Source organism: Ornithodoros turicata, chromosome 3 (assembly GCF_037126465.1).
Source record: "Ornithodoros turicata isolate Travis chromosome 3, ASM3712646v1, whole genome shotgun sequence".
NCBI classification, from domain to species: domain Eukaryota; kingdom Metazoa; phylum Arthropoda; class Arachnida; order Ixodida; family Argasidae; genus Ornithodoros; species Ornithodoros turicata.
Window position 1 is genome coordinate 78,689,532 of NC_088203.1, and position 12,189 is coordinate 78,701,720.

A 12,189-nucleotide genomic window follows, 5' to 3' on the forward strand; every position below is an offset into this window, starting at 1 on the left:
GGGGTAGGGTCCTGCACTCAACGTAGGGAAACATCCCACATCATCATCATCATCCCTTCATCTATGTTGTTTGTGTTGTTGTCGTTGTACACTCGGGGTTCGCAGGTGTCTGTGAATGAAGCCGAATGTCGAAATGACTGTTCGTGTGTTGCTGCTCAGGGTGGAAGGGCAGGGTGTTGTAAAGTATATCCCATTTTGCGGTCAAGTCAGTGAAAGGTTCGTAGGCCCTTGAACGGGAGATTGCCTTCGAGTGACATCACAAAATTCACCTGTTGCCGCATAGCACCAAAGCCCGCGACGAAGACTCAAATCCTCTTATTTTCTCCACACTATCCTGTCGGCACATCACGCCGTTATTTTTATCTTATTTTTTACCGTCTCATTCCGAGATCAATATACCCCGGCCCTGCTCTGCAAATCCCCATAGGTAAACGCAACATCTTGTACGGAACTTATTGCTCACACTCTCCCAATCCCCCCATCACCGGAACCATCTTGTCATCCAAATCTCGACAAGCCCTTTCAGTGGCAAACCCTTCGTCCAAAGCGATCCAACCCTCCTCTACATGCACCTGTTTCTTCCTCTCCACAACCTGACGGATTCTTGCACCGGCGCATTCACCGTCAGCAGCGCCAGAGGAAGGCGGGGCCTTAGCGTCGTCTCCCATCAGACGGCGCGCGCGCGCCGGTGGCAGCAAGAGAAGGCTCAGAGAAGGTGGACGTTGAACAGCGGCAGACTCCGCGGCGTCGACCATGGAGCAGACGTCGTCGTCATCAACGGTAGAGCGGAAGACGTCTAGCGGCGGCGGCGCGTGGTGGCGTCGTGCCGTCGACGCTGCGTGAGCTCGCTGCCGCCGCGATGCAGCGCGCTCTTCGTATGAACGACGGGCAGCTGCTGTCGCTGTCCGAGAAAGCCATGCACGACAACTGCTTGAGAGGCTACCTGTGCAAACGCACCGCGGACAGCGGACGCTGGCAGCTGCGCTGGTTCGTACTCTACCAGAACCTGCTCTTTTACTACGAAAACGATTCCACGGCCCGGCCCTCCGGAGTCGTCTTTCTCGAGGGCTCCTACTGCGAGCGGCTCCTCACGCCCGTTACCGGAAAGAACACCGGAAACGCACAGGTGCGTTAGCCTGTCTGTCTACCTCTCTGTCTGTCTGTGTGCGTACTCCACATGCATGTCTGTGGAATGTCATAACTATAGAGACCGGATCTTTAGGCAGAATGCCTAATTTTTCTTTGCGTCCTCTTTGATGCGTATTTGACATATAGGCACGAATTGTGGGCGCTCTAAAGGTACCCTTCATAATACTTCCCATTTTTGTCCGCAAACCTATAGGTGCGGTGTGGGACAGCTTTAAAACGGTCGTAATCTTTAACAGTATCTCCCTCGTTTCAATGAAGTACGTAAAAACAACAAAATGAATCAATCGACATAGGAGGGGCTTATTTTAGAATTTATATCTCAAAACCGCTGTCGTAATCTGCATTGATTTTGCTAACATGTCCCCAGAAGATAGATTTTAGAGGACTTTCTAGACGTTGACTACGAGCTCTTTGTTGTTTAGTGTATAAACATCTGGCCTCTAGTAATAACAATAGAGCTATGCGCGGTATTGCTCGGAGCGCGTGGCGGGACGGCTTCAATACGGGGCGAAAACGATCAGGGACGCTGCACACCGCGCAGTGAAATTTTTTACACTTTTCGGGAGTAAACCTATGTAGCATACACTATTGTTGTGCAAGTTTCGCAAGGTACAAGTTTCTAAATTGCACGTTCTACAAGAAGCACAATTTCAGAGGGCATACTCAACAGGAAACATCATTTCGGGTCGGTTGCATTCCATTTAAAGGTGTTTGCTTACGAAATCACCGCTTTTACACGCTAAAGGAGTAATGAAAATTTCTGCGCAGCGCGAATTATTTCATCGTTTGTAATGCACACCAGGAAGCGAACTACATAAGTCACTGCATGACACAGTCTTCGTCATCTCTTCGTCTTCGTGCTTTCCCTTCGGAAGAAGTTGTTATGGGTGAACTCCTCTCCGTCGTTAAATTGATTGCGGACAATGAAGCTCTGTAAAGTGACTGCGCTGCAGCAGGTAACGCAGCTGGTGACGGCACAATGCGAATTTTACTAGAGGCGACCTTTCCGAAATATTTAAACTGTTAATGCAGGTACAGGAAACAATTGCTGCGTGGTTTGGGATGTAGAGTTGCGCCTACTTTAAGCTGCACTATATCGATAAATGCTTTTTCCGTGCGTTATAGCTTTTCCTATCGCCCAAAGTAGGTGACGAATGTTTAGTGTCAATACTCTTGACTTGGAAGTGACGTATATGCTACCCTCGCCCTGCCTTGCCAGCTTGAGATTCTCGCTGATGTGTGATGACTGCGTAAACCTCTAAAATGCATCAAGAAGCAACAGGTAACGACAGACAAATCTGCCATTTCCACAGAGACAGACGGTAGTCCGATTCTTCTCCTTTTTAAGTGGTGATAGAGGTCAGCCAATATATGGCTTGCTACTCTTTAAAAAAATCACCCGTACGAAAAAACGTCTAATTAATGGAGCGATGGCTGCGCCTTTGCTTGCGCACTTAAGAAATGTATACACACACACACACACACACACTTGAGAAATATATATATATATATAACTGTGACTATATGCGCACTGTCCAGGCGGCGAGAGATGGAGAAAGGGAGAATAGTGTGCGTCTTGGTCCGACTTTTGGGGAAACCAGGAGAAAAACCTGAGACGGTGCGGGCGGCAGAGGGACTCGGTCAATCCGGAACTCATACACTATATCGGCGGGCTTACGGATATGTGGGAAGGGAAAACGTGCAGCACGTCATTCATCATATTACAATTCATGTTTTGTGATTGAGAACAATTTGTTAATGGTTTTATGTTAATGAGTGATTACAGATAAGACAATATACACTTACAGCAGACAGTATTTTTATCACTGCCTGTGCTACTGCTGTTCACACATATGGCAGGTGCTAGCTAGTAAGTACTGAGTAAATAAATATTATTAAAGGCAGTACGGCGTTACACGTCAAATAAGCGTTAACACGATGTAATACTCGCCTCAACGGGGTTCACACGGTTTTCATATGCTGACGATCGAGAGCACGAGAAACATGGGGGGAGGGGGGGACCGATTTATTTGGCAGGAAAAGTCAGCCAGAAAGGACGGCTTGCTATTCCGTAAATAATTCCTTACTGTGTAGTCAAGTACCTGGGGTAGTCAGAGTCAGGGGATGTGGGATCTGATGTCAGAGGTCTTACGCCGCCCCAATTACGATGTCACAGGCTGCAGAGAAGGCAGGTATCCCGCAGGTAGAATCATAAGTGAGGGGACGTTTGTATTCGGCGTGAACGATGGGAGCGTGCTATGCGGTTGCATTCCCTCTCCTGTAGAGCGTGCTTTCACTGCATTGGCTCAGTGTACGGAGGAGAAGAAACCAAACCATTATGTGTTTCTGTACGGTACGGTGTCTGAATACAATGTGCAACACAGTGCATACAACAACATGCTTTAATCGCCAGAGTCCATGCAGGATTAACGAAACAGTTGCCTGATGCACTCCCGTTGCTCACGTGACGTTACAAAAAAAAAAAAAAAAAAAAAAAAGAACTCGAAAAGAGAGAGGTGTCGAATAAAGCACGGCTTTACTAAGCACACAAACAAGAAGTTCTCCCGAGACATTTTCGGTTCATTACATTGCGATTCCGACGTGCACTGATGTACGTTTGTGTACTCCGGATCCATTCGCTTCCTGGAATCTGTCAACGAAGAAGGGGGAAAAAAAAAGGAATTTTTCGATACAGGGAGCAAAAAGAGACGGCCACGGGAAGAAATGGAGTTTATAACCGACTTAGAGTCCAGACCCAGATTATTTCTGTAAATGTTTTATCGCGTTGCGCTTTGAAAGGCGGATTGTAGTCTCCAGCAGTCGAAGCTTGTGCAGCCGGATAACGAAGGGGGTCGACAATAAAGTACATAAAATGTAGCGTAAATGTAGCGTCCGTTAATTAAATTGCGGTTTCGTGCATTAGGCAGCCCTTGTATCAGAAGGTTAAAGGGAAGACTGACATGACTGTCCCCATTCTTTCTTTCTTTTTCTTTCTTGTGCCTACCATCATAATCATCATCATTATCATTTTTATCACCGACAGGACAGAGGCGTCTTCCATGCTCGAGGTCATCCCTTTGCGTAGCTCCAGACGTATCAACGAATTACCATTTCCACGAATTACCACTTAATGCAGCCTTTGCAGCAACTTCTCGGATTATATGCATATTTCATTGATGTACTTTAAGAACCACTTGAAACTAGATCTGATGTATGCCACACGCATTCATGTAATCTTTCTACACTTAAAATATACAGTGTAATAACGCAAGGTTTAATGCACAGTTTTATATTCTTTTTTTACGACATTGATGACCAGTGTCGCCGAGCAGCTTCTAATTGAGAAAGTGCTACGATACCAGAATAGGACATTTCTTGTGTGTGAAACGAAATACGGTCTCTCGCTGCAGTACAGGGCGTTTTCCTTGGAAGCAACACTCGAAACGACCGTTAGGGGGCAATAAAACGGATATTACGTTTCCCTTCTATCGATGAAAACAGCAGCGCAGAACGCGGTTCTCCCATCCCCCAAAGCGCACACTCTACAAATAGTCACTCGGTGGGCATGAGCAGTTCAACTTTATAAGGGAAAGCGTAGCGAGGGAACACTGGCAGCAAAGGAAAAGTGACCCAGCGTTAAACGTAGAACATGGTGGCAGCGCTAAATACAGTGAAACTTGCAGACCCGTTGATGACCGGGTACAGTACAGTATAGAGTCATCATTATTTTTTTTTTTTTGACAATCGAGAAGAGCAAAAATAGTGGGCGATAATGCTATGCGAACTTCAAGTGCGCAGAGGATTCAAGAAACAAAGGGGGAAAAAAAGACTGTTCTTAGAGGGGGGAGGGGGATATATTTATATTTATTTATATAGAGATAGGAATTAGTGCCGCTGAACAACTGGGACAGAAAGCACGAATGTTGAAAGTTCGCTGAATTCGCCGGGTGACGGGTTCATTTTCTTAAATTATTTAATTAATTAAATTAACTGTGGCTATGAGTGGCGTACAGATATGGACACATGGGGAGAGGACAGCGGGAAGGAGTGAGGGACAGGGGGATTAGTATGCTTCCTGGGCCGTCTTCACGGGGAACTGTGCAGACATTCGTCTGGAAAGCCTGCCCATTCTTCCCAGTTTTTAAACTTTCTGCCAATTCAATTTAATTCACTTCGACGCCGAGAGTTCAATAGCGCAAGAGGGACTGCGGAAAACGAGTGCGCTACGGACAGATAGTTTACTTTTTGCAGCGATATCTGGCCATTTATTCGCGCGAAGAGAAAAATAACTAATGTATGAGTTCACGTGATGAATGCTGTCGGCTTATTATTTTACGCAACTCGCGCACCCGAGCTTTCCGCGAATACAAAAGAAGAAAGGGAAAGTATTTTTCTCTCTGCCGTTACGGATAAGTATACTTGAACTATTAACAGTATGCTGCTTTGTAATTTCATTACCCACATTGTACGCTAAACGGAGGATCGCGTTACGAAAAGAAGCACATTATTATAAAATTATAAAATGCGATTATAAAGTGAAATTATCAAAGAGATGCACGAATTTAGACATTCAAGCACACATACAATGCTGAGTTGTTACAATGACGGCAGAATATATAAAGTGCTTGCGTAGTTAAATGAAGACTAAGCAATGATCGCATGATAATGACAACTTCGTACTGTGTTCCGTAATGACACATTTATTTCCTAATGTGTTCGAAATACTTTCTCTAACGATGGTTATCCCATTAGCGCGACCCTAAGCTGCGTGGTCATTACGTCCAGGAACCATTGTAACATTGAACAGAGTACAACGCCGTTACGTAATGAGCTACAATTAACTTCTGAGAAACTATGGAGATAAAAATATACGGTGCGCGACACGAATATTAATGATGTTCGTTATCAAAGCGGTGTTCTATAATTGTTCGGTGACGCTGTCATTATGTTTTCATAATGCTGACAGGACAGATAGCATGTCCAGTAGTATCCGATATGAAACGTCGTGCTTGTGACGATAAAACTAGTGATCCCACGTTTACTTGCCCACGCAGCACTCTCCTCGGAGGAGGGGAGTGAAGCCGTTTCCTAGTCGCGGAAGGTTCTTCCAATTGGTCGACAAGATATCTACGTCACATCCCTGGTATAGATATGTATCTTCTGCTCTATTTTCGCGGCGGCTGAACCTAGCTAGGAAGGAGCCTCGATATTCGGCAGCAACACTTCCGATGATAAGAATGGTTGGATTTCTCGATTTGGTATTTTCGTTCAACTCATCTGCCGTAAAGAGCGTCTGTGTTGTAGATGTCTTCGACTCTACGCCGCTGAAGTGTCGTGTCTCTGCACTTCCTCCGCAACTGCTCTACCCGAAGCCCACGCACTCGTACTTCCGTCGATTGGGTTGATGTCGCGCAAACCCAGCAACGCGCAGTCCACGCAATATTGAGGTCAGTGGGTGAAAGTAGGACGTGCATTTGAATGCAAGTTAGAAGTCGTGAGGGTTCAACTATCTTACGCAGTGACAGAACGCTGTATAGGGCATGAAGTAGATAATGCCATTCACAGGCTACGAGCAAGGTGGTTATCCTTGCGTACTGCTTGGAACTGTGGTAGACAAAGAGGACAGAATTCGGTGCCGTCTGCTTCACAGTTGCCACGTGCACTGGAAAATACAGGGGAGAAAGCTTCTCGCCCCTGATGTGCACAATTGCGGGCATTGTTTATGGACACTCTTTACTTCCGTGCGAAGTACAAAGAGACACAGCTGTCACAGGTGCGGTTGGAGTTGTTAAATCTCCCTTTTGCTTTCGCGAACCAATCGATCAATCACACTTGAGAGAACGTATGCAACGTTTGTATCTCCGCAAGTGCGGACGTTAAAACCACGTTGGATAGAAAATAACAGTCCAAACATGCACGTTGGATGGAGTTTGTAATTATTACTAGTGTCGGTCATCTTGCGAAACTAATTAACACCCAACAAATATTTGGGGTTAACAACAACAATAACCACTTTATTTTGAGATGATGAATGGGGAGTTTCATCGCCAGGGACGATACTCTACCCCATTGCTGCTGGTGATGTGGGGAATGAAATAATGAGACCCTTCGCAATAAGAATCGAAGTCCTATGGTGTCCAAAAAGGTCAATAGAGCTTCGAGAGCAGAGCGTTGGTATGCTGGATTGGGTCAGGGACCCAGCAATTTTTAGAGAGAAGGTATGTGTGTGTGGGGGGGGGGGGGGGGAGTCCAGGTGATTAAGAGACGCGGAGAGTGCTGTTCGGGAAGGTTGGTAGTGCGGGCAATGAAGAAGAATGTGCTCTAGATCTTCTAGAGCACCGCAGTGACAGTATCTGCGAGAGTCAACTTGTCTCGAGCGGTAAGGCCACTCAGCTGTAAAAAAGCCACATCGAGTCGCATTAGATGAATCACAGCATCTTGACGAGAGGTGTTTCGTGGCATGCGGAAAGAGATCCTTGGATCAGCTCTTCAGCATACTCACTCATCATCAACTTGTAGCGGACGACGACAACGACGACAACGATGGCCACGCGCGTGGAGCACCGGCTTCAGTTCCACCGGCGCGGCCATGGAGACAGGCCACCGTCATCGCCTCTCCGTGGCATACCATCATCGCCGGTCGGGGCTCATGTAGAGGAAGACCACCGTCCTCTACATTTGGTGACCCGGACAAAGAACATCACGTCCGGAGCAATTCGGCCCTTCACCATCCCAAATTTCTGACCACGCCATCGAGCAGCACTACCTCCGGCACACACGGCCCACCTTCACTCCTACCGCACTCTTCGCTCTCTCACCTACGCTTCTCTCTTCGCTCAAGTCTTCTCACGCTTCTCACTGCCGGCCGCGACACTCGAGCCTTGCGCTCACCTGCCGGTTGCGGCAGTCGCGGCAGCCGACGCCTCGGCACACTTAAGCCCGTCTCGGCACCTCACTCACTCCACCTGGGACTATCGAGCTTCGGCTCCCGTGCCGGTCGCGGCACCCCAGGACCACGACACCGAGCGCCTCACTCTCTCTGCGACGGATCGCTGTTCCCGTCCACACCTACCACAAGGATGACTACCTACACACGGATGCTGTTCCCGTCCTCATCCCCTCTGAAACGCCGCCAACGTGTGCCGTGCCCCTGTTCGACCACGCGTCACCACGTCTATACGCCTACCACGGTCGCCCGTTAACTCCAGCTCTTGCGATGCGTCCGCAACGCATCTGACGGCCGGGGGACCCCTGTAGCGGACGACGACAACGACGACAACGATGGCCACGCGCGTGGAGCACCGGCTTCAGTTCCACCGGCGCGGCCATGGAGACAGGCCACCGTCATCGCCTCTCCGTGGCATACCATCATCGCCGGTCGGGGCTCATGTAGAGGAAGACCACCGTCCTCTACAAACTCAACAGCATAGATGGAGGGGGGGGGAGCGAAGAATGTAGTTATCCATTGGCCGAAAGGCAGGGGTGTCACGAGGCGTCGAAGAATGGAACGACGGTCTCCTCTCACCAGCGCAATACTCGTCAGTCTCCGTTGGGGTTAACATTAACTTGTGGTGAATTGAAAACAATTGTTTGTACACGTTTTACGTAGCCAATCATGTTTTGTTACCGAGATTTCGACAAATAATCATTTCCCACTCTGTCCTGCGATTTGCAGTCCCTAGAACCACAAAAATACTTTGCATCGTGGAGTACACCTAAAAGAAAGCGCCAGAAAGATGGAAGCCTCGCATATCGTTGGAACCTAGTGATGTCGAAAGCGTGCGTAAAAAAATGAGGTATAAAAACAGTCACTCGATTACCGCCTTAGCGCACGTGTTGCCTCGAGGCGAAAGTGGGCAAAATTTTCGTGGTCGCCTGAACGTTGGCACGATATGGGAGAGACTAAAGCGGAACACGTAATGGAAATTTTAGCCAGGCTCCGCGCCTAATCGCGCGGAAGCGAGCTGCAAGTGCCGCGAAAGTTTTTCGGACAGGCCGCAATCTTCATTACCGAATGCAAAAATGTCGCGAACGATAACGTGCATGCGTATGCCACCCACAAATCGGAGCTTCCCCTGGTGGAAGGAAAAGAGTGCGTTATTAGAGACGGGCGGTTCTGTAAAATGCGTTTCCGGGGGGGCTAATGTTGACGATTCGCAGTTGATGGAAGGTTTGAGAAGTACAGTTTCAGAACGTCAAATGGAGTGTTCTCTCTGAAGTACGCTCTCAAAACAGAACTTCACTCTCAGAACCGAACACGGCGCTCCTAACCAACTATCATCTCGAATGGCATCGTTCTCTCCCTTGATTTGTTGAAAACATATGGCGCGTACGTCTTTTTAGGACAGTTGTGCTTCAACGCCAAGACTGGGAGGTGACCCCCCCCCCCCCCAAGGGGAAAAACAACGTCGGCAAAGTGCCGGGCCGACGTATGCATCCGACCTAAACGTTGTTGGGTCGTGCCTGCAAAAATAAATTGGGCCAAGCTTCGGGATTGACATTTGCCTTACACGGCAGACTTAATACCGCCAACCTTGCGCCAATGTATCAGACCGACCTATAAGACGTTGGGCCAACAAAGGCCAGTGTAGAGTCAAGTCTTGGCAATAGCCGGCCATTAGTAGACTAGACAGCGGCCCATGGATTCAAAGAAACGTTAGACGAACTTTGGACCGCTTATAGTAAGGAGCAGGGCTCATGCTTATGCAGTACTCTGATCCCATTGCAGTACGGTACCATGCAGCTACCGATGCCATTCTATTGCGTTCCCTCAGTGTCAGTCATAGAGGCATAAAATCGCTACACGAGAATTAAAAAAACAACACGCTTTGGCTCTCAATTAACTGAGTTACTATTGCTAACAACTGGAAGTAAATTCACAAGTAAGGTGGGCTAACCGACACTTGTGTAGCTACATGCGGCACGTGCAGGAGGGTTGGGCTGCAACCACCTGTGATTTTTTAACGTGCAACCGAAACCATTGACACGAGGTCTTCGAAACGAAGGCCCACATTGCTGCCGTCCTCAACCTGGATCGAACCCGCGATCTTGAGCTCCGCAAGTTAGCACGCTACCGACTAAGCTACCAAGGGCGATTTTTTTTTTCGCGTTTATTATGGTTCATGCCGCTACGTACAAGAGCGATCGGAAGTTAATCTTCATCTCGTCGCAAAATAATATTGCAAGCGGAAGAAGTAATTGACTCGGGTACATTGAATTCGGAGAACAACAAAGACCGTTTTTTGTTTGTTTGTTTGTTTCGAGTGCAGCTGCGTTGTTTTCAAGTTTGTTTGCAGTGCAGGGCCGACGTTGGCCCGCCTCTATTATGCCGAACTCTCCATAGCACGCGCGCAACTCGTGCACACAACTTCTGGACCCAACGCCGTTTGCTAAGTCAGCACGATGAGCGACAATAGACCGACGTTGATTCAACGTGCAGTGGCCGACGATGTCGTTTGCCGACCAAAAACCCATCACTGGTCGATGGTCGGCAGTCGACAATTTCCACTTGGGATCGAATCCGGGCGCCGGCTGTGCTGTCTGGGTGTTTTCCCTGGGTTTTCCTCAGACGCTTTTTGAGAAATGTCGGCACATTGCCCTGTGAAGTCTGCCCAGGACGCACGATCGAACCTCGCAATAGTAGTGACGTTGTCCGCCTGAGTGTGGCCGGCAACGGGAAGCAGTTCCGCCCTGGGACAGTTGTGCAGTTATGTTAATACAGGTACGTTAAACGTCACAAAAAGGCGTAGGCACTTCCAACAAATGAGGAGTGATAGACGTATTATTCTGTGCACTGGTTGGCCTTCAGCGCATTATGTGGTGAAGTTGTTTGGTGAGCTATTTCGGCAATCCCTCCCCCCCCCCCCTGTTTTAAGACACAACATTTATTTATTTTATTTGCGTTCAGGGCCCATTGAGCGCAATGTATGACACATAAATAATTTCATATCAGAGCGCGGAAATGGTATAGGAGAGCCGTAAAACAAAAGCATTTCCTGGAGAAATATCTACGCATGTCGCGACTGTTTCTGCCATCTCGCAAAGCACTGTTCCATAATCAATGACGATTGAAAAGGTCGCTATTAAAAACGCAATCAATGCCCAGAATGTATATACGTCTGGGGAGTGTCTCCTAGGAGAGCTGACGCAATTACCGCTTCGCGCAATGTTTCCAACCCATTGAAGATTATTTTCATGGAATCATTCTCCATTTTCTTATTCTCTCTTTCAACTCTACTAAACTCTCATGGAATCATTTACCACTCCGTAAATTCTTCTTCGAGCGCTTGTTGTATCCAGGAAAGTCGGTATTGTTTCAGAGCACAGACAAAGTTGTGTGAGCGACGTGCTCACGCGGATCTGAGTTCATGTGGAAATGGAAACACTCCAGGCCGTGCAGTGAATGACATCTCTGACATAACAGATGCGTCGCCGTTGCCATGCGACAGCCACATGCGAGGAGGCGGAAGAAGTCGCCTTGGCTCCTTCGGAAGCGTAGCGTGAAATTGTCGGCCGTCACGGAGGAGCATTGGGTCAATTCCTATAGCGAAAGCACGATCGAGAAATAGGGACCAAAGGCAGATACATGCAGATACGCGTACCGAAGGAACGTGGTTTTCGAAAAACGCTGTCTAGGTTCAACATTGACGAATTCATTTTACTTTCATGCTGCTTTAAGGTGCGCTATTGATATCTCCTTGATCTATTCACGTGCATCGGTGCAAAGAGAAAGAGCACGACATTTGGGGACGCTCCGAAGCGCATTCTGAAGCGCCAATCGTGGTCGTGTAGATGGAGGTATGTATCTCCTACATTGCGGCTCTGAAAAATCGTGGCGCAATGATTTCCACAAAACAGGTTACGTTCGCGGTACAGCAGTAAGGCAAGTAACAAGCCGGATACGACCGTCTAATAAAGGCGCTCTGCACATCAGGATGGAATTGGCGCTGCGGTCGAAACTTTAGTGCAACAGGCCCCAGTGAACACTCGTTAATATGACCCCTGATAATCTGACACACTCGCTTTATGACAGTTTTTCTT

The 12,189-nt window shown here is 47.9% G+C and overlaps 1 protein-coding gene across 2 annotated transcripts in view; it reads left to right on the top strand.

Annotated features, from left to right (window-relative positions):
- The first annotated feature begins 654 nt into the window (after positions 1-654).
- LOC135388686 (ras-specific guanine nucleotide-releasing factor 2-like) overlaps positions 655-12,189 on the top strand; it is a 457,533-nt gene continuing 445,998 nt past the window's right edge. For both annotated transcript variants that reach the window (XM_064618396.1, XM_064618397.1), the window contains exon 1: positions 655-1,126. In XM_064618396.1, coding sequence (XP_064474466.1) covers positions 860-1,126 — 267 coding nt within the window. In that variant the 5' untranslated portion in view covers positions 655-859. The remainder of the gene's footprint in view (positions 1,127-12,189) is intronic.